At 42.9% G+C, this 23839-nt stretch overlaps 1 protein-coding gene across 1 annotated transcript in view; it reads left to right on the top strand.

The window, feature by feature from the left end:
* Nucleotides 1-23839, top strand: part of LOC124613049 (voltage-dependent calcium channel subunit alpha-2/delta-3) — a 622965-nt gene that overhangs the window by 253943 nt on the left and 345183 nt on the right. The window contains exons 4-6 of the mRNA XM_047141624.1: nt 4651-4782; nt 7586-7863; nt 22663-22773. Coding sequence (XP_046997580.1) covers nt 4651-4782; nt 7586-7863; nt 22663-22773 — 521 coding nt within the window. The remainder of the gene's footprint in view (nt 1-4650; nt 4783-7585; nt 7864-22662; nt 22774-23839) is intronic.

The following is a 23839-nucleotide window of genomic DNA, read 5'->3' as shown; positions in this document are numbered from 1 at the left end:
CTTTTCTGGATATTTTCGTACGCAAAAAAGAAAGTGGGACTGTGGGACACAGCGTATACCATAAACATACGCATATGTACTATTACCTACATGCTACTAATTGTCGTCCACCGCATTAACGCTTGAGAGTTTTTTATGCACACTGGTCAAGAAAGGTAATGCTACTTCGGATTCTGATAATTTGAAGCAGGATTATCTTCACATTGTTTTCAGGCAAAATGGGTCATCAAATTGATTTTCAATTTGGGCCACCATATAGAGCAACAATGGACACTTGTAAACCAGTTTCCTTTTTTACTCTCTGCGGGGAGCATTTCTTCGAAAATTTCAAGAATTCTCAGAAGATACGTATTAAAAGTGTCGTTTTGCCTTTAGCCAAAACTAAAGCCCTTCTTGAATCTGTTAAAGATGGCTAGTGAATGAGGAAGCCTGGAGTATATAAAATTCCCTGTATTTGCGGCAAGGCTTATACTGGACAGTCTGTTCGTACGATTCATGACCGATTTATGGAACATCAACGTCACACACGTTTGCTCCAGCCTGAAAAATCTGCCGCCGCTGAACGATGTCTCAATGAAGAGCATAATATATGTTTAAGGAGACGCAAATTATTGCTCCGGTTTCCCGTTTCTGGGATTGTACTCAAGGCATCCGTCGAAATACGATTATCCTATGAGATTATTAATAGCGATAAACATTTTAGTTCAGGAAAATATGGAATCCTGTTTTATCATATATAAAACCACAACAGTCCGGTTTTCGATCGGCAGCACCTTAATTTGCGAATCATCGCTTTTCTTAGCTTCTACCTCCTGCAGTGCTGCAGTTATTCGCCTTCCAGAGGGCAGCTCTTTCGCTTCTCACGCTCGGCTGTTCACGGTGTATAAATGAGCCGCCGCGTTGAGCACCTGTCCTGCCGCGCCTGCATTCCGACATTCCACCTGCTCTCCATCTCTCCAATCTCCATACCCTCCCCCAAGGTGGCTTCCACCAACTCCCCCTCCCTGATGATGTCCTCATCCCCTCCATCTACCCCTCCTACCAACTTTGATCCTCCTCTACCACACCCTGTGTTTTTTACCAAGGGCACCCTCTCTCCCTCCTCCCTTCCTCCCCCCTCCTCCCCCCAGGCTTCCCCTACCCCCTACCTTCTTTCCTCCCCCTCCCATCTCCTCTGCCACTGGCATCTACACACTCCCCTCTCCCTCTTCCCCCACCTTTTCCCCTTTTTGGCAGGTCCCGGACTCGTACACATATAGTGAACTTTCGCGCACCCGAGATCATCGCCTAGTGTTTGTGTGTGCCGTCGTGTTCGTGTTCCACTCTTTCATCTTTTGTGCTCCATCATTCGCGTGTGTCGACTCTGTCATCTCTGTGCGTGTCCACGTTTCTGAACGGCTCCATGTGTTTTCATCTTGTATGTCTACGTTTGTATATCTACCATGTCTGTTTTTCGATTGTCTCCTTTTGTATCATTACTCCTATATGTGGCCGAAGAGCGGCGTAGTATGCCGATGCTGGCCTACCTGTATCATCTGTATCAGGTGTGAAAATGACAATAGGGGAAAAAAAAGAGAATCTCCAATCTCACCTGAAGGTGGCCGCCAGTTGGAGCGTCGAAATATCATGTCATCAGGACGATGAAACCCGGTTGCATACTCGTGAAGAGCATCAGCAGTATCTTATAACTGCATTGACGTAGAAGCCAACATTTATTACAACACCTTAGTATGTGACATGAATTTCAACTTGATACATCAACCCGTTCCTGGGATAAATGGTTTTTACAGTCGGACAGACAGGCAGACGGATAACAAAATTGTCCTATAATGGTTCAGATTTTATACATAGAGGAACAGAACCCTAAAAATGAGAAATTCGTCTCATAAACAGCATTAAACCCAAAAGCAGTTGTAACGGGAGAGTAAAAAAATTTGATCCGTATCAGCACAAAGTATTCATATGGCTCCAAGTACTATGGGACTTAACAACTGAAGTCATAAGTACCCTAGACTTAGAACTACTTAGACCTAACTAGCCTAACGACATCACACACATCCATGCCCGAGGCAAGATTCGAACCTGCGACTGTAGCAGCAACGTGGTTCCGGACTGAAGCGCCTAGAAGCGCTCGTCCACAGCGGCGGGTTCACAAATTACACTACTGGCCATTGAAATTGCTACGCCAAGAAGAAATGCAGATGATAAACGGGTATTCATTGGACAAATATATTATACTAGAACTGACATTCTCACGCAATTTGGGTGCATAGATCCCGAGAAATCAGTACCCAGAACAACCGCCTCTGGCCGTAATAACGGCCTTGATACGCCCGCGCATTGAGTCAAACAGAGCTTGGATGGCATGTGCAGGTATAGCTGCCAATGCAGCTTCAATACGATACCACACAGTTCATCAAGAGTAGCGACTGGCGTATTGTGACGAGCCAGTTCCTCGGCCACCATTGACCAGACGTTTTCAGTTGGTGAGTGATCTGGAGAATGTGGTGGCCAGGGCAGCAGTCGAACATTTTCTGTATCCAGAAAGGCCCGTACAGGACCTGCAACACGTTGTCGTGCATTATCCTGCTGAAATGTAGGGTTTCGCAGGGTTCGAATGAAGGGTAGAGCCACGGGTCGTAACACATCTGAAATTGAACGTCAACTGTTCAAAGTGCCGTCAATGCGAACAAGAGGTGACCGAGACGTGTAACCAATGGCACCCCATACCCTCACGCCAGATGATACGCCGGTATGGCGATGACGAATACACGCTTCCAATGTGCGTTCACCGCGATGTCGCCAAACACGGATGCGACCATCATGATGCTGTAAACAGAGCCTGGATTCATCCGAAAAAATGACGTTTTGCCATTCGTGCACCCAGGTTCGTTGTTGAGTACACCATTGCAGGCGCTACTGTCTGTGACGCAGCGTCAAGGGTTACCACAGCCATAGTCTCCGAGCTGGTAGTCCATGCTGCTACAAACGTCGTCGAACTGTTCGTGTAGATGGTTGTTGCCTTGCAAACGTCCCCATCTGTTGACTCAGGGATCGAGACGTGGCTGCACGATCCGTTACAGCCATGCGGATAAGATGCCTGTCATCTCGGCTGCTAGTGATACAAGGCCGGTGGGAACCAGCACGGCGTCCCTTATTACCCTCCTGAACCCACCGATTCCATATTCTGCAAACAGTCATTGGATCTCGACCAACGCGAGCAGCAATGTTGCGATACGATAAACCGCGATAGGCTACAATCCGACCTTTATCAAAGTCGGCAACGTGATGGTACGCATTTCTCCTCCTTACACGAGGCATCACAACAACGTTTCACCAGGCAACGCCGGTCAACTACTGTTTGTGTATGAGAAACTGGTTGGAAACTTTCCTCATGTCAGCACGTTGTAGGTGTCGCCACCGGCGCCAACCTTGTGTGAATGCTCCGAAAAGCTAATCATTTGCATATCAAAGCATCTTCTTCCTGTCGGTTAAATTTCGCTTCTGTAGCACGTCATCTTTGTGGTGTAGAAATTTTAATGGCCAGTAGTGTATATTAAAAAGGAAATATGCCCGTATCTCCGTCTTTGTTGGTGGTTACTAGGGTAAGCCATCTTTATTTGGTTGAAAATGGCGTCTCGGATCACAGACAAGCTGCTATTATATAACATTCGTGTATTGATAGTGTCGCTCTCCATCTGGTTTGCATGATGTTATGAATATATTCACTGCTTAACAGGAAATACAGAGTATCTCTTTTCGTATTTTTCTTCTTTTTTGCCTTTTTATTGCTATGGTTCCTTTTGATTCTTTCTTTACCTTTGTTGTCCCATATCAATTAAATAACTATAAACCGTGTTATCTCTAACTTGGGACAGGGAATACTGGAATAATGTATTAGTCTGTTGGTCCTCTGTGAATATAGTTCTGGGAAAATAAAATGCTTTTGCATTAATAATACACACAAGATATAGGGGAGACTTTTCAAATTTCCTTATTGTTTTTATTCTCCTTGGTGCAGAAATCAATTTCGAGAAGGTACTTGGAAAAATATGCAGTGTATTATTTCTTCTTTCGTAATAACATTTAGTACGCCACATTACTGTGAAAAAGAATGCATAGAAAGCAATGCGAATCTTTGGCCTTCATTATCGTAGATGGTAAAATGAATTTTATACTTAGATATCGATACATGGTGCTACGTTGGAGAGAGGAAAAACACAGATATTTCAAATTTCTTTATGCCATGAACTAAATGTGTGTAAATAAATATATATGTACATTTACTGTAAGTTATGTGGAACGCTGCTTGCAAAAGTAAATCGTTTTCCTTCCTTGGCACTTCTTAATGAAGACACGTCTTTCTCATGTTTCCCACCACTCGGCTGCCTCGTCATTAGTCCCTTGGCTGTGACTGGCAAGCATTCTGCGATCAGTACGCCAGTCTAGTTGCAGTATTGCTGTCAGGTGACTTCTCTCTCTCACTCATCTTATTCCAAATCGCCTCTGTCTTATTATTTCTAGGTACATTTATGAAATAAGAACATTAAAAATTAAGTATATACCTCTTCTCCAATCCAACAAAACCCTTTCCTCCAGCGACTAGTCTTCATAGCACGTTATTTTATTTCACAATGTTTTCTGTTTCAGACGCTGAGGTTATGAACGCGATCAGGTGGTCGGAACACCTCGATCCGCTGTTCGTAAACAACTACGAGATCGATCCCTCCCTGTCGTGGCAATACTTCGGCAGCGCTTCTGGCTTTCTGCGACGATATCCAGGTGTGACCATATAGGATTGAAAAATTAATTTAGAAATAATAATTGAACTTATCAATATTGTTTCAGTATATCTTAATTAAATCAGGGAAAAGCAGTTGTTTACTTTTTGTTTTCAACAGCTGGATGGCATCCAAAAGTTCCCGAAATTAGAATTTCGTGCGCAATTGTTTACGAGTACACTGAAATACCGCTAGGTGTCTCCTCATACACCCTTCCTGAATTGGTGTGGCAGGTGGCTGCGAACTGAGTGGGTTGGTAGTTGTAGCGCGTATTTGCGGTTTTCCAATGGCTGTCCTGAAAGAGCAGCATGTTAGAGTATAGTTTTGCTTAAACGTAGGAGAACGGCTGCAGAGGCGCAACAGATATTAAATATAGCTTTTGGAGTTCATGTTTAATTAAGACAAGGCATACGGCTGGTATAACCGTTGCAAACACGGACGGACATCGGCTAATGTTGACTACTGTTCCGGTCGGCCGTAAATTAGCATCCCACAATGATAATGATGATGGTGATTTTGATTTGTAGGCCATCAAAGGCGTGGTTATCAGCGCACGGTTAAATTCCCAATCTTTTCACTCCCCAGTCTCGCCATTTTCATGAATGATGATGAGATGATGAAGACAACACAAACACCTTGTCCCCGGGGGGGAGGGGGGGGGGGAGGGGGGGGGGAAATCCTCTACTAGACCGAGAATCGAACCCAGGGCGCCTTGCTCCAGGGGCAGCAACGCTAGCCACTGGACTATGAGCTGCGGACAGCAAAACACGACAAAACGATCAGAAAGCAAGTAATATGATTCTGCAAGATCGTAGACAGATCATGCAAGATCGGAGTATGCGCAGCATTAAACTGTGCGGCTGACACAGTGAACGCAACCATCGCTCAGTAGCCTGCAATTGCCTAACGCATTGTGTTATACTTGCGTTTACGAGCGGGGTTGTTTACGTTAGTGTAAATTTTTGTTAGTGACTGTCGATTCAGTACAGAGTTACGTCGTAGTTATCAGTGTATTGAGGGATTTTTTAGAGTAAGTTTCTGAGCGAAAAATAATTATCACCAGTTGTGCTAACCACGCTGACAAGTAAGTAAGGGAGTTAGGATTCAATTTTCATATACTTCCTAAAAACGATGAGGCGAAACGAAAACGGATAAATGCTTGTAAACGTGCAGATTCGTTTTGAGTTGAAATTTCTCGTGCATGCTCAATACATTTTACTGATTCTGATTATGGAAGGCATTGGAAAAATGAACTGTTGAATATTCCTTCGAAAAGCAAGTTGGAGGCCGATGCTGTTACAACCCTAAATCTTCCAGTGCTGATTTAGGCCGTAGTAATGAGCCTAATAACGACAGAAATATACGGGCACAAAAAGGAAGCTACCGTAAAGAAGTATAAGATATTTTACAGTTAAATATTTTACTAGCTAATGAAGAGATGACTACCAGACAAAACGTTAACCGTGAAAATGCTGCTGTGAATGCGACAATGTGCGCTTACGCTAACAACTGGAAATTGTGGAAACAAATAAAAGACTTAGGAAAACGAATGCAGAATTGCAGGGTCGTCTCTCTCTCTCTCTCTCTCTCTCTCTCTCTCTCTCTCTCTCTCTCCATGTAGCGATGAGTTACTGAAATTAAAACATTTTTAAAAAGTGATTCAGGGTTCTTTTTCTGAGTGCCAACAACAAGTGATTGTGGAAGGACGGTGTACTAAGCGTTCACCTGAAGATATTGTAAAGGCTACAACTTTACGTTGCCTATCTTGTAAAGCTTTACGTTGCCTATCTTGTAAAGCATTATCTTTTGTCAGTGAAATATTGAAATATCCTATTCCTAATGAAGTCACTATTAAAAGAAGACTCAAGCAATTTAATGTTCTACTACTTTTTATTGATTTAAGCATTAGTGTTTTGAAAATTCAAAGTTGTTAACAAAATTTGAAAACGATGAAAAGAAGGACTGGAGGACTTTGCTGTAATGTTTTTCGTAATAGCGCGCACTTTCATTAGAATAAAAGCTATGAACAAGAAAAAAAATGCAAAAGTAGTATGCGAAATGAGAGCGAACAAAGGCAAAAAGAGTTGTAACATAACATTCCAGAATAGAAAATGATAACCTGTTAATACAGTTAAAGAGTTTCACCTGACATTATGGGTTTTTTTTCGGTATTACAGGCGTATGTGGTCTAAGCCTGAGTGAGCCTCTTCCTCGAGAATCGAACTTTAAAAGTTCAACTTGAATTCCCTTCTCCAGACTGAAATAGCCTGCAGCAATCGACGTTAGCGCTTCCTCCACGGTCGACTGAGAGACGCACGACTGTAAGAGAATGCTTAAAAACGCGATGTCGAACGTGTAGGCCTAAAATTTCCAAAAAAATCCTCGCATCATAAAATTCTCAGACCTCGGACAGTTTTGCAAGCCAGACATTAGCAAGGACAGCACTAAAAATCCAGGACTGTCCAGGCTAATTGCGGATTAATGGTAAGCCTAAGCGGAGACTTCTAACCGCCCCAACAAAGACGTCCAAGATGCAATTAAAAATTGCCATAAACATTGGAATCCGTAATTTGCTCCCAAGGGCGCTACTCTGGAGGTGAGAGTGCAGAATTAAATCTATGTAAGACGTCAATATATTACTTAATATATTTCGGCAACTTTTGGATATCACCTCGTAACGGACTTGATCATTCGAACTCCATTCCCATTTATGAACCCCGCTGAAAACTGACCTCCTACTTCAAACGCTTCTTGTTGACAACGCTTTCGCGATCGTCTTTTGATAATGTAATCATCTTCTTCAGCGATTAAGTGGCCTCCGGATGAAGCGTCTGCCAGAAGTGACCAGGAGCTGCACGACTTCCGGATGAGCTCGTGGTACATCGACGCTGCCACCAGCCCCAAGGACGTCGTCATCCTTCTGGACAGCTCTGGCTCCATGACGGGCCTCAGGAGGGACCTGGCGACGGCAGTCGCCTCCGCCATCCTCGATACCCTCGGCAACAACGACTTCGTGAATGTCTACAAATTCTCGGATACCACGGAGGAGCTGGTCGCTTGCTTCAAAGACATGCTGGTGCAGGTAGACGTTGTGCCTTCACTTTGCTGTTGTTCTCTGTGCAGTCTGCCTCATAAAACCTCATGTGTAAACACTCTACCAAATGTAAGACGCTGTACCGAGACACTGAACTACAACGTGGCTTGCCATTTACAGGTCTAACAAGGGGAACCGGCCAAAGGTCGCTCTCTGGTACGGACGAAACTTGGCATGATGAAAGAAGGGTGAAAATAAAGGGACATCTTTGGTAAACATTTTTGGAAACAGTGATCAATAGAGTATTATATTTTAACTAAAGTTCAGTCTTGTTCACAACACTTATGTCTCAATAACATAGGTGACCGGTTTCGGTTATATTTATATAACCATCTTCAGGCCCTTCGTAGCAGCTGAGGAGAGCTCCGCCTTCCATCCTCCAAGGAAGCCAAGGGTCTGAAGATGGTTATATAAATATAACCGAAACCGGTGACCTATGTTATTGAGACATAAGTGTTGCGATCAAGACTGAGCTTTAGTTAAAATATAAAAAGACATGTATTTCGGGTTAGGTGCCAACAAGTAAAAGCTTTCGAGAAAATGACGGTCAAACTTCCGATACTTCATCAGTACACTCGCGCTTCATAAAACTAAGTGACTAAAAGCGCAGTTCCGAATTTTCGCTCCCTGTCTTCAAAACAAATATGTTCTGCTTTTCTTTTATTGCCCTCGAAATAGGTCACATCAATGTTTTTTTGTAACGTTATAAAATACAATGGAATTATTGCCAAAAGAAATAAGCATTTCAAATTTTATTAAAAAAAAGACCGTATCATGGCGAATCATATATAACCAACAGAAAATTAAAAACATAAAAATTCTAGTACTTCAGTTTTCAGTTTGATGTTTACTTTTATACTTCAAGAGAACCATTGCATTCATAAAAACATCGAAAATATAAAAAATGGGAGCACGAAGATCAATGTGCGAAGTCACATATACCACAGCCACATGTTTTATTGTGGAAATGTCTTTTGGAAAACCACATTGCGATCTGGTTCTCATTTCGCGGTAAATCACGTATGTCAAAGCATTTTTCCAAAAGCTGGAGCCTGCATAGGTCAAGGTACGTATTTTAATTCTACTTGTGATTTCCCTTTGCAGTGCAGTGAGAATAGAAACGTCACTTCTGTAATCGGCAAATGCAACTTTTCACTTATTAGTAAAAGTGTACGTCTCAAGGTTTACGTAACTGCATACGCTTTGGCGGAATTACTTTTAATGAACATGTCGGTATTCCAGTTTCATCAACAAACAGCCCATCGTACAAGCATGGATCGTTTTACCCATCCCACGAGTGAATAAGTACAGAAAGAACTCCAGTTTTAAGGAAGGTCGCGAAACGTTGTCCAGAAACTGATGATAAGTTTCTTAAATGAGTTTTCGAGGTTTTGCGGCTGTTGCGTGCACATTCTGATGTCGTCCGATTAAATGATATACGTCTTGATATAGACTTGAGGGCCAAATTTGTTACTAAGTTCTTGAAGACAAACGAAAACTGTTGGCCGCACTTTTCCGGAAAGTGTTGATCCGTGTCAGTTATGATGATAAAATCATTTTTTTTAAAATAAGATTTGAAATCTTTACTTCTTTTGCCATTAATTTCGTTGTTTTTCCCGATGTGATAAAAAGATTGTCACATACTACTGTCACATACTTCCGTGACAACAAAAGAAAAAATAAACATAAGACTGAATTTGAACATGGGGCGCGAAATTTGGAAACTGTGCTCCCAGCCACAGCGCTAACCATGCAGTTGGTTTTACGCTCCGCGAGTAGCCTGATGAAGACGCGTCGAAACTTTGACCGACATTTTCTCGAAGGCAGTTGCGTGTTGGTACCTAAGCCCAACTACGTACCCCTTTGTTTTCATCCTTTCATCACTCTGCCGGCGACCTCCGATGTGTTCCCCTTGTAAGGTTACAAGATTTTGTTGGTGGCTCCTGATGCTTGAACATAGAGTATTCAGCTTCGCAGAGTGTACAAACTAATTTTTAAGACTTTTTCTAATAGCTGAAATGAAATGTTAGCTATTATGCTGTTGGCCATTAAAACTGCAACACAAGGAAGCACATCAAATAAAAAATTTTACTTATTGGGCGTTATAGTGTTACAGGGAGAACATATAATTAAATTTGTAGACGATTCGAGGGCATACAAGGTGAGAAATTTAACATCGAGAGCCGCCACATCTGACTGCAACAACAGCTCTAACCCAGCTGGTAACCAGGCCGAATTGAACTTGGATGGCAGATATAGCTCATTACCCCAAGCTCAGCTCCGTGCTGGAGTTCATCAGCCGTGGCGGTTGGCAAGTAGTCGTGTAACTCTCGGTAAACCATGACCAGATTAGTGAGAGATCTTAACAACATGCTACCCGGGGCAACAATGGAACCTCTACACCAAAGTACAGGGTTATTAAAAATGATTGAAGCGATTTCACAGCTCTACAATAACTTTATTATTTGAGATATTTTCACAATGCTTTGCACACACATACAAAAACTCAAAAAGTTTTTTTAGGCATTCACAAATGTTCGATATGTGCCCCTTTAGTGATTCGGCAGATATCAAGCCGATAATCAAGTTCCTCCCACACTCGGCGCAGCATGTCCCCATCAATGAGTTCGAAAGCATCGTTGATGCGAGCTCGCAGTTCTGGTACTTTTCTTGGTAGAGGAGGTTTAAACACTGAATCTTTCACATAACCTCACGGAAAGAAATCGCATGGGGTTAAGTCGGGAGAGCGTGGAGGCCATGACATGAATTGCTGATCATGATCTCCACCACGACCGATCCATCGGTTTTCCAATCTCCTGTTTAAGAAATGCCGAACATCATGATGGAAGTGCGGTGGAGCACCATCCTGTTGAAAGATGTCGGTCTCCAGTTGTGGTATGAGCCAATTTTCCAGCATGTCCAGATACACGTGTCCTGTAACGTTTTTTTCGCAGAATAAAAAGGGGCTGTAAACTTTAAACCGTGAGATTGCACAAAACACGTTAACTTTTGGTGAATTGCGAATTTGCTGCACGAATGCGTGAGGATTCTCTACCGCCCAGATTCGCACATTGTGTCTGTTCACTTCACCATTAAGAAAAAATGTTGCTTCATCACTGAAAACAAGTTTCGCACTGAACGCATCCTCTTCCATGAGCTGTTGCAACGCGCCGAAAATTCAAAGCGTTTGACTTTGTCATCGGGTGTCAGGACTTGTAGCAATTGTAAACGGTAAGGCTTCTGCTTTAGCCTTCTCCGTACGATTTTCCAAACCGTCGGCTGTGGTACGTTTAGCTGCCTGTTTGCTTTATTCGTCGACTTCCGCGGGCTACGCGTGAAACTTTCCCGCACGCGTTCAACCGTTTCTTCGCTCACTGCAGGCCGACCCGTTGATTTCCCCTTAGAGAGGCATCCAGAAGCTTTAAACTGCGCATACCATCGCCGAATGGAGTTAGCAGTTGGTGGATCTTTGTTGAACTTCGTCCTGAAGTGTCGTTGCACTGTTATGACTGACTGATGTGAGTGCATTTCGAGCACGACATACGCTTTCTCGGCTCCTGTCGCCATTTTGTCTCACTGCGCTCTCGAGCGCTCTGGCGGCAGAAACCTGAAGTGCGGCTTCAGCCGAACAAAACTTCATGAGTTTTTCTACGTATCTGTAGTGTGTCGTGACCATATGTCAATTAATGGAGCTACAGTGAATTTATGAAATCGCTTCAATCATTTATAATAGCCCTGTAAGTTAGGACAGCAACGTACGGTCTTCCGCTATCTTGTTGAAAAGTGTCATGGAGACCTGTATGATAGAGCATAGCTGCCCATCTTTTGCACGTCAGGAATGTAATGGCTGCTGTTGAAACCACTGGATTTGCGAAGAAACGCTGATCGTGTTGTGTAGCCGCTGGCATTCCGTACCATCACGCCAGGTGCTATACAGTCTGTCCCAGGAGTAATGGCCAACAGTCGCACGGAATGGCCGCGCGATTTGAGGCGCCATGTCACGGATTGCTCGGTCCTTCCCGCCGGAAGCTAGTTTAAGTCAGTTTGAGTAGTTTGTAAGTCTAGGGACCGATGACATTAGCAGTTTGCTCCCTTAGGCACTCACAGACACACAAACACACACACACACACACACACACACACACACACACACACACATATTAATGGCCAATATTCATGAATGTGCCAGGAACGCTCATTCGAAACAACAAACTTCATATGAACATGTGTCCTGTTCTGAATGGTTTTCGAGATAGAGCATATATAATATAAATTTCTTTTTGAGTGGCACTCACTCATCTGTCTTACCAGCCATTCTCTTTGACGTTTTATTCTACCCCAGCCAATCTTGCTGCTTTCAATCTCTTTGCTCGGGATGTGTTTCTACCATTAAACTAACCCTTTGGGCGCAGTTGTCCATGGTGTATCGTGGGTGAGATAGTTCGAGGAATTGAGAGCATCGGTTAACTGCGTTTGTACAAGCACTGTGTAAAACGCCACGCAGCTACACTAATGAAGAATATGTACATATGGTGTACATTTACGGCTTTTGCGATGCTAGTGCTCCTGCTGCTGTCGAAGAATACCTTGGCACAGTGTTTACCAGAGTTTTCGGCATACTGCATTTAGCAGGTATTCTTCAAAGATGCCATTTTTCTTCTGATCGCATGGTCCAACAACCTGTTCAGGAACAACAACATATTGTTCAAGTGCTGCAGCTAATAGCACCGTGTGGCGACTTTCTGCACGTCCGACGAACACGTTAAAAACACGTATTTTTCAACTGATACTTTCAATAGATGCTTTGTAAAAAGCATGTTGCAATTGCAGACAACCTTGTAGGTGGCGCAACCACAGCTATGGGTATTTATAACCGCTTCAGCTGTAGTTAGTCTTTTATTACTGTATCACAACCGGTTTCGTGCCACTAAGAGCCACATCGTCAGGTGAACATGTGATTAAAACATCAGACAGGAAAACCTCGAAATCTTCTTACCCAACATTCGTTGTCCATCAAAACAAAACACCGCTAAGAGACAGCATGCCGAAGATTAAAAACTGTCAGATTCCAATTTTGAATGGGTCAAAAACAAATCATACCATAGTGATCTATTTATTGAATCTCCTTACCAATAGATCACTATGGTACGATTTGTTTTGGACCCATTCACTATATTGGAATCTGTCAGTTTTTAATCTATGGCACACTGGCTCTTAGCGTGTTTTGTTTTGATGGACAACGAATGTTGAGTAAAAAGATTCCGAAGTTTTCTTCTCTGGTGTTTTAATCATATGTTCACCTGAAGAAGTGGCTTTTAGTGGCACGAAACCGGTTGTGATCCAGTAATAAAGGACTAAATAGAGCTGAAGCGGTTATTAATACCCAAGATGCATGTTGTAATGTTTACTATCTGTTTACTGACTGTTGTACGTGTGGACGTGTATAAACCTGATATTGTATTGAATAACACAGAAGTCTCCGAAACTATTTGGACTAGGGCGTATGTCCATATGGAGCTTTTTACTTCAAACGATCGTGCCTGTGATATCCCTGAATACCGACCATTCCTCCTGGGACATCCTATATGAGGGTAACGAATGCATTCTGACCGTAGGCATTCTGCCTGGAGCCTCTACACATATATACGTCCACCTTGATGCTGTACGCAAAACCGGGATTCGTCTGAAAAGACGACATGGTACCATTGCTGTGTCTTTAGCGTTGCCTTTGGAGGTGCACTATCGATGCTCCTGCTGTCGTGACAAGGGGACCTGCAACAGTGTTCGCCGCGCTGACTGTCCCTGAGCATACTTGTCTTGTTGCCCAAAGGTTCCGATTCCATAATAGCAAGACACTCCTAGTATCCCCACACGCGCAAGCAGAAATACAGTGGAACCGGTAAACTGCAATATCGCTAGTTCAAGATCGTGTCACCGTCAGTTTCCAACGAGTGCTGGTAGATATTTCTCCTTCTTACATGAAGAATAACAAGATCTGTTCACAAACAACCAACATTCGTGCGAAATTTCAGAATGAGAAACCCGCTGCGCAATCTTTCCTTATGTACAGAATGTACACTCTGCTGTTGCACTGAAATACTAATAATTTACATATCCAAGCATGCAGTACACTTCGTGCCAATTGCAAGATTGTTTGCATGCCGCCTGTACGATGTTGCAGTTTTAATAGCCAACGATGTATAATGTACAAACCGATTTTTAAGTCATTGCTCAAATAACAGTCAAATGTTCACTTTTATTTATCTTTACACAGAAGTAGATTTTATAAGTGAAATTTGATATGTATTACAGTATATGTGGGCAACAATGACGATACTAATATTGAGCACGTTTCTCATTAACCCTGTTACGAGAATCCAGGTAAATCTGCGAGCATTAGTGGCCGTAGACAATGTGTCATATGGAGGTTTGGAACGTCCTGGAAGTGTGCACGGATAGCCGAAATGATTAAAGCGACCGCTTGCTACAAGCGGGAAACCCTGGTTCGAGTCCCAGTCCAGCACAGATTTTCATGTGTTACCAATAGATACTCTAATACAGTTGATGCAAACATTATTCGCTATAGTGACTAATATTTAGAAAGTGAGAAGTTCTTACAAACTTAGACTATTGCTTATTAACAGTTGCACTGAGAAAGCTCGTGCAAAGACTGAACGTTATACGAGGTGGAATCCAAAATTTTCGGGACTGGTGCTGCCATCTGGAAATTAGGAGTAGTAGATCTTTGCACCGCTAGGTGGTGAGAGCTGCATATTTGATGAGTCAGTGTGCGAAGTGGCATTCAGCTAGGAGGACGTGTTGCGTGTCTGCACTGATTTCTGTAGTACTCTGTGTTTGGTATGTGGCGAATTTACGATGGATCCGCGAACAGAACAGCGCGTGTGTATCAAATTCTGCGCGAATCTCGGGAAAAGTGCTACGGAGACCCTTGCAATCATTCAATAAGTGTTTGGCTGACAGAGCATGAGCCGTATTCGTGTGTTTGAGTGGCATGCCAGGTTCAGGGCCAGCCTTACAGACGTCGAAGATGATGATCATACTGGAAGGCCCGTTAGCCGCACAACGCCAGACATTGTTGCCAAAGTTCAACAATTGGTACATGCAGATCTACGTCGAACCGTTCAAGACCTTGCACATGAAGTGGGGACTGGTTATGGGACATGTCAACGAATGTCGACTGATGAATTCGGCATGCATTGTGTCGCTGCCAAATTTGTGCCAAGGATCTTGACTGCCGATCAGAAGGCACAGCATGTTGAAGTGTGCACGGACCTTCGTCAGACCACATCTCATGATCCAACCTTCTTGTCACGGGTTATCACTGGCGACGAGAGCTGGGGTTTACGGTTGTGACCCAGAGACAAAGCAGCAATCATCCCAGTAGAAGAGCCCGGGTTCTCCGAGACGCCAAAAAGCGAGACGGGTGAAGAGCAAAGTGAAGAGCATGATCATAGTTTTCTTTGATACCAAGGGAATTGTGAACAAAGAATTCGTCGCACCCAACCAAACAGTGAATTCTGCATTCTACTGTGACGTTTAGCGACGGCTCCTGAAAACATGTAGCGATGAAAGCCCGAACTTTAGCATCAAGGGAACTGGCTGCTGCATCACGACAACGCGCCCTGTCACATGTCCTTGCTTACCAGGACCTTTTTGGCAAAAAAAAAAAAAAAAAAGAAAAAAAAAGAAAACCAGCATGGCAGTTGTACCCCATCCACCGTACTCGCCAGATTTAGCACCTTGCTACTTCGTGCTATTCCCAAAACTGAAACTCAAGTTGAAAGGCCGTCTGTTCGACACTCTAGAGAGGATCCAAGAAACATCGCTGGCGGTGATAAACACCCTCAAAGAACAGAATTTCCAGAAAACGTTTGACCAGTGGCAGAAGCGCTGGGACCGCTGTGTACCTGCGAATGAGACCTACTTCAAGGGCGATGGCGACCATTAGTCCAAAGGTTTTCAACATATGGCAGCACCAGTCCCGAAATTTCCGGATAGCACCTCGTAGCCATACTCTCGCGTCACCCAAATCAAATTGCCATTCACTCTTCCAACGTCTGCTGTCCACGGGTTAGCTAAATCACACTAGTCAACAAGATTTTGTTGCATTGCTATCAGCAGTTATTCTTACCTAATTTAACGGTGCTGATTTCATGACTGAGGTCGTTTTTCTGAAACCTCCAGTTTCTTTTACAATCGCCCCATGTCAATATGTCATGTTTTAATTTTGAACTCATAAATTAGGGAGATGAATATTTGATTTAAATCTCTTAAAATTAGCTGGATAATACAAATTAAATTAAACTAAATAGAAATTAAGTAGAAACACAGTCTATGTCAATTCGGTAGTGCAAATTGAAACTTGTACCATCATGAAGATGCTTACAGTTAGATAAATGTGTCTCATACCTAACACACCCTATTGAGGCAGAAATTTTCGTCTCAAGCTCTTCCGTTTATGAAGTACTACATCTACATCTACATCTATACTCCGCGAGCCACCTTACGGTGTGTGGCGGAGGGTACTTATTGTACCACTATCTGATCCCCCCTTCCCTGTTCCATTCACGAATTGTGCGTGGGAAGAACGACTGCTTGTAAGTCTCCGTATTTGCTCTAATTTCTCGGATCTTTTCGTTGTGATCATTACGCGAGATATATGTGGGCGGTAGTAATATGTTGCCCATCTCTTCCCGGAATGTGCTCTCTCGTAATTTCGATAATAAACCTCTCCGTATTGCGTAACGCCTTTCTTGAAGTGTCCGCCACTGGAGCTTGTTCAGCATCTCCGTAACGCTCTCGCGCTGACTAAATGTCCCCATGACGAATCGCGCTGCTTTTCGCTGGATCATGTCTATCTCTTCTATTAATCCAACCTGGTAAGGGTCCCATACTGATGAGCAATACTCAAGAATCGGACGAACAAGCGTTTTGTAAGCTACTTCTTTCGTCGATGAGTCACATTTTCTTAGAATTCTTCCTATGAATCTCAACCTGGCGCCTGCTTTTCCCACTATTTGTTTTATGTGATCATTCCACTTCAGATCGCTCCGGATAGTAACTCCTAAGTATTTTACGGTCGTTACCGCTTCCAATGATTTACCACCTATGGCATAATCGTACTGGAATGGATTTCTGCCCCTATGTATGCGCATTATATTACATTTATCTACGTTTAGGGAAAGCTGCCAGCTGTCGCACCATGCATTAATCCTCTGCAGGTCCTCCTGGAGTACGTACGAGTCTTCTGATGTTGCTACTTTCTTGTAGACAACCGTGTCATCTGCAAATAGCCTCACGGAGCTACCGATGTTGTCAACTAAGTCATTTATGTATATTGTAAACAATAAAGGTCCTATCACGCTTCCCTGCGGTACTCCCGAAATTACCTCTACATCTGCGGATTTTGAACCGTTAAGAATGACATGTTGTGTTCTTTCTTCTAGGAAATCCTGAATCCAATCACAAACCTGGTCCGATATTCCGTAAGCTCGTATTTTTTTCACTAAACGTAAATGCGGAACCGTATCAAATGCCTTCCTGAAGTCCAGGAATACGGCATCAATCTGCTCGCCAGTGTCTACGGCACTGTGAATTTCTTGGGCAAATAGGGCGAGCTGAGTTTCACATGATCTCTGTTTGCGGAATCCATGTTGGTTATGATGAAGGAGATTTGTATTATCTAAGAACGTCATAATACGAGAACATAAAACATGTTCCATTATTCTACAACAGATTGACGTAAGCGAAATAGGCCTATAATTATTCGCATCTGATTTATGACCCTTCTTGAAAATGGGAACGACCTGCGCTTTCTTCCAGTCGCTAGGTACTTTACGTTCTTCCAGCGATCTACGATAAATTGCTGATAGAAAGGGGGCAAGTTCTTTAGCATAATCACTGTAGAATCTTAAGGGTATCTCGTCTGGTCCGGATGCTTTTCCGCTACTAAGTGATAGCAGTTGTTTTTCAATTCCGATATCGTTTATTTCAATATTTTCCATTTTGGCGTCCGTGCGACGGCTGAAGTCAGGGACCGTGTTACGATTTTCCGCAGTGAAACAGTTTCGGAACACTGAATTCAGTATTTCTGCCTTTCTTCGGTCGTCCTCTTTTTCGGTGCCATCGTGGTCAACGAGTGACTGAATAGGGGATTTAGATCCGCTTACCGATTTTACATATGACCAAAACTTTTTAGGGTTCTTGTTTAGATTGTTTGCCAATGTTTTATGTTCGAATTCGTTGAATGCTTCTCTCATTGCTCTCTTTACGCTCTTTTTCGCTTCGTTCAGCTTTTCCTTATCAGCTATGATTCGACTACTCTTAAACCTATGATGAAGCTTTCTTTGTTTCCGTAGTACCTTTCGTACATGATTGTTATACCACGGTGGATCTTTCCCCTCGCTTTGGACCTTAGTCGGTACGAACTTATCTAAGGCGTACTGGACGATGTTTCTGAATTTTTTCCATTTTTGTTCCACATCCTCTTCCTCGGAAATGAACGTTTGATGGTGGTCACTCAGATATTCTGCGATTTGTGCCCTATCACTCTTGTTAAGCAAATATATTTTCCTTCCTTTCTTGGCATTTCTTATTACACTTGTAGTCATTGATGCAACCACTGACTTATGATCACTGATACCCTCTTCTACATTCACGGAGTCGAAAAGTTCCGGTCTATTTGTTGCTATGAGGTCTAAAACGTTAGCTTCCCGAGTTGGTTCTCTAACTATCTGCTCGAAGTAATTCTCGGACAAGGCAGTCAGGATAATGTCACAAGAGTCTCTGTCCCTGGCTCCAGTTCTGATTGTGTGACTATCCCATTCTATACCTGGTAGATTGAAGTCTCCCCCTATTACAATAGTATGATCACGAAACTTCTTCACGACGTTCTGCAGGTTCTCTCTGAGGCGCTCAACTACTACGGTTGCTGATGCAGGTGGTCTATAGAAGCATCCGACTATCATATCTGACCCACCTTTGATACTTAACTTAACCCAGATTATTTCACATTCGCATTCGCTAATAACTTCACTGGATATTATTGAATTCTTTACTGCTATAAATACTCCTCCACCATTGGCGTTTATCCTATCCTTGCGGTATATATTCCATTCTGTGTCTAGGATTTCGTTACTGTTCACTTCCGGTTTTAACCAACTTTCCGTTCCTAATACTATATGCGCACTATTTCCTTCAATAAGAGATACTAATTCAGGAACCTTGCCCTGGATACTCCTGCAGTTTACCAATATTACGTTGACTTTTCCTGTTTTTGGTATCTGAGGACGGACGTTCTTTATCAACGATGATAATGTCCTCTCTGGTAAGCCGTCAGGTATTTTATCGTTTCGCCCAAGGGGGGGTCCCTCTAACCTAAAAAACCCCCGTGTGCACGCCACACGTACTCTGCTACCCTAGTAGCTGCTTCCGGTGTGTAGTGCACGCCTGACCTGTCTAGGGGGGCCCTACAGTTCTCCACCCAATAACGGAGGTCGATGAATTTGCAACCATTATAGTCGCAGAGTCGTCTGAGCCTCTGGTTTAGACCCTCCACACGGCTCCAAACCAGAGGACCGCGATCGACTCTGGGCACTATGCTGCAGATATTAAGCTCAGCTTGCACTCCGCGTGCGATGCTGGTTGTCTTCACCAAATCAGCCAGCCGCCGGAAGGAACCAAGGATGGCCTCAGAACCCAAGCGGCAGGCGTCATTCGTTCCGACATGTGCTACTATCTGCAGCCGGTCACACCCAGTGCGTTCAATAGCTGCCGGAAGGGCCTCCTCCACATTACGGACGAGACCCCCCGGCAAGCACACCGAGTGCACACTGGCATTCTTCCCCGACCTACCCGCTATTTTCCTAAGGGGCTCCATAACCCGCCTAACGTTGGAGCTCCCTATAACTAATAGGCCCGCCCTCTGTGACTGTCGGGACCTTGCCGGAGAATCGGCCACTGGCCCAACAGGCGAGGCATCCTGTGGTGGCTCGGAAACGATGTCATCACCACTAGGAAGCACCCCGTACCTGTTGGAAAGGGGTAAGGCAGCTGCCACGCGGCCAGATCCCACCTTCAGGGAGATCTCGGTAAATACTCCAGCAGTAATCAACCATCATGTTTCTCCCATCTCCCTTGATAGCGCTCTTCCATTGTCCTGAGGTCCTCAAGGAATGGTTCGCCTTGCTGGTCAGCGACGTCTCCTAAGTTGTCAGGGACTTTATTAAGATGACTCTATACGAAATGGAGTTTGACGCTCTCATTACATCCCAGGTCATGAAACGATGACAACATACCAGCTATGAGACTTTCACAGTTAACAGCTTTTTATTATCAAGGAAGTTTTCCATTACCGCCACGAATGATAGCCACGCAGCCCTTTCCTTGATGTTCATCTTTGCGATAAATCCTTCCTCAAGTTCAAGTGCCCAAATCTGGGTATGTTTAAGCATTTCTACCTTCATCTTCTCAAGGGACAAAACAGGAAGAGTCATTACTATATGTTGGAAACATTCACTGTCTGTATCCAGTGCTTTAACAAACTGTTCAATCATACCCAGTTTGATATGGACTGGAGGGAAAATTGTTTTTCTCGACTGACAGTTGGATCATTCACAACCTTTGGCATACCGGTTTGCAGATTCTCATGTTTGGTCCTCTTCTTCTGGTTCCAGTGTCTATCTTGTAGCCGGTGTCCCACATACAACGAAAGCAGGGCCACTTTGTAAATGCTCTATGTTGGTCTAGCAGCGAAATAACCATTTTGAGGTCCACCCATATTATTCAGTTATGCTTCTGTTATTTTAGTAGGTTAATCACAGTCTTCTTGTCATTGCGCTCTTCTCGTAAATATACAGAAAAATGACCTACTGGAACAGGTGTAACATGCTTCAGACTGCGTTTTGAACTGTCTATAAATCATCTGTCTATAAATCATCTGGATTGTACAATGTAATCCCTAATTCCAGGAGAAGACCTGAGACATTATGGAAACACAAATATCTGTTTGCTTCTCTGAAATATGAAAGAAAGCTCCATTCCGCTTTCATTAATATGACACTTTTACAATACCACTCAGTCCACATTTTTGTTGCAGTCTAGAGATTAACACTTCAGCTGCAAATTTGGAAAGACCCAAATCACACACAGCGTCTTTCGGCTCCGACTGGTTAAGCTGATGATAAATTGAGGATTGTGAGGGATTAGTTGCTTTCCTCACCTGCCTCTGGAGTTTTGTCGCTATGCGCATCTGCAGATGGAGTAAATCGTATAAAAACTGGGTGTAGTAGCTCATCAGAGAGCATATTAGGTCTGATTGCTGAGATTATGTTATGGCCGTTTTTCGTACCAATTGCCTTAGTATTAGCGATACAATAGCAGCAGTGACTTGTGTGATCCGGTGGTTCTCATCAAGACATGGGGTTCTGATAGGTGAACCCTTACTCTTCCATTTCGTCCAATCACGCAGCATTTACTCATAATTGTGACTTGCAGTATGTGCGGCCCATGGTTTGTCTTGCTCGCCAAGAGTGTCATAGTATGTTTTATAACTGTGCCCCACAAATGATATTATATTGCGTCCTTCACGAATATAAGTATAGCACGCACAAATGTAAAAGAAACTTTCTGGATGTTTATTACATTGGAGTTTGGTCGTATCTATGATGAAATGATATCAGATCTGAAAGGGAGAAGGACAGAGTATTACAAAACTGTCAATAATATAAACATATAGATAATTAGTCAAACCGCAAATGGCTGGAATGGAAAAGTTCGAATTTCATGAAAACGAGAGCAAGGAGAGCAAAACCGATCTCGTATTTGAAATCAGAAGATCAAAAACATTAATAATCAGTAATAAATTCTCTTGCAGTTGAGAGTTCGAAAAAATTAGTTGGTCAGTGTCAGCTACGACAAATTATATTTTCAGTGGGAATGCCACAGAACATGCATTCTGGTATAGTTAATAGTTGCATGTTCCACGGATCATATTTGCGATCTCCCGCTGTGATGTATAATTAATCATTTTACAGATATACTCTTTCAATGAAAAGTAGGGCAACATGTCGACCATTCACGTGAATATCTTTTACATTAACTTTAAGCTAACTTTATGGTGAACATACAGTGATCTGTTTTAACTACGTATGTGTTTAAGCATACACGCACACACACACACACACACACACACACACACACACACACACACACACACACACACACACACACACACATTCTTTATATGATTATACATTCAGAAATTCTATTATGTAGTAAAAGGAGTCCTCCAGGAGATGCGAGTTCATTTTTTATTTGAGACTGATTTTGTCTAGTAGCTGTTACATGTGTCACTTTCGCATATAAGTCTTCGATATTTCCAAGAGGGTCAACAGGAATAAGGCGGGAATAAATAGTGACTGTGATAATATTCAAACGTCTTACCTGTTATTCCATCTGCTATTATGTAGAATGTAATCGTAATTTCTATACATCCACCTAAGAAAAAATTAAACATATAAATGTATCAATTACAGTAAGTACCAAAACAAAAATTGCAAATTACAATTGTCTATTTACACATTAAATATGTGCTGTTCATACTTATTCTACATCATTTGCAGTCTGCCAGTGAGATGTTAGCGTTCTCGTTCTTTCTAATTGAAGCTTCACTTTCTTCGTGTTCATCGTAATTTGCATTTCGTTCACACATCTTCTACGAGTACCCCTGCAAAGTAAAACTAGTATCAGTCTAATTTTCTTTTTCAGGCGAACATGGAAAACATCAGAGAACTGAAAAACAACTTGGAGTCACGAAAATCGGAAAATATCGCCAATTTTTCGTCTGCACTGGTAACAGCATTTGACATATTACAGAGGGTAAGTGTTGCAAACATTCCACCTAACTACTTGCTACGTTATTTACAATTATCTCAGCTTACTTTCACTAGATTACCTGAGTGTGTCACTACACTAATTACTGTTACACTAGTTGTGGATAATATTATTTGGAATAGTTGAAAAATGTAAATTTACAAGAAATGTCTACTGAGATTTTATGAGACTGTTGGTAACTACGAGGTCTCCTATTTTTTTTATAAGTGAGGAACTCTGTTTATGGGGCAGTTGGTAACACTGTTATGAAGAGTGCTTCACGCGCTGTGTGTAAACATGCGCTCAGTCTTGGCTTGGCAGCCGTTGAGAATGGTGCTCCCGTTGGATGTTACCGCCAAGTGCGAATTGCGCGCAGTTATTCGGTTTTTGAACGCAAAGGGCACTGCGCCGATTAAAATCCATCGCCAATTGATGGAAGTGTATGGTGAGACGTGCATGGATGTCAAAAATGTTCGTAACTGCTGTAGAGAGTTTGCAGCTGGTCGAACCGAAGGAGCGGGAGACCATCAATTTCTGAGGAGACAGTGTTGAAGGTTGAGCAAAGCATGTGTGAAGATCGGAGGATCACCCTGGATGATCTCTGCACGTTGGTTCCTGAGGTTTCCCGAAGCACCGCTCACAGAATTTTAACGGAAACATTGAACTACCGGAAAGTGTGCGCAAGATGGGTGTCATGCATGCTGACACGCGGCAACGAGTTGATACTTCCCGCACATTTCTTCACCGCCTTGCAGCCGAACAGGACAACTTTCTGGACTCAATTGTCACGGATGACGAAACATTTGGCCGGAAAACTGCCACAGCGTCTACAAAAATGCATCGACAGAAATGGTGATTATGTCGAAAAATAGCTAAATGTCAAGCTGTAAACTGATGAAACCATTGTAGAAATAAACAGGCCTATGTACTTATAAAAAAAATAGGAGACCTTATTTTTGGGATTACCCTCGTATACAGGGAACCCGAAAACAGTTACGTGAACACACTGAAAATTGATCTCTGAAGTTTATAGACTAGCTTCCATTCTAGGAGAAAATTTTTAGAACCGTAA

The sequence above is a fragment of the Schistocerca americana genome, chromosome 4 (assembly GCF_021461395.2).
Source record: "Schistocerca americana isolate TAMUIC-IGC-003095 chromosome 4, iqSchAmer2.1, whole genome shotgun sequence".
Classification (NCBI taxonomy): Eukaryota; Metazoa; Arthropoda; class Insecta; order Orthoptera; family Acrididae; genus Schistocerca; species Schistocerca americana.
The sequence above is the reverse complement of the archived record's forward strand: the minus strand, read 5'-3'. Positions and strand labels throughout refer to the sequence as shown.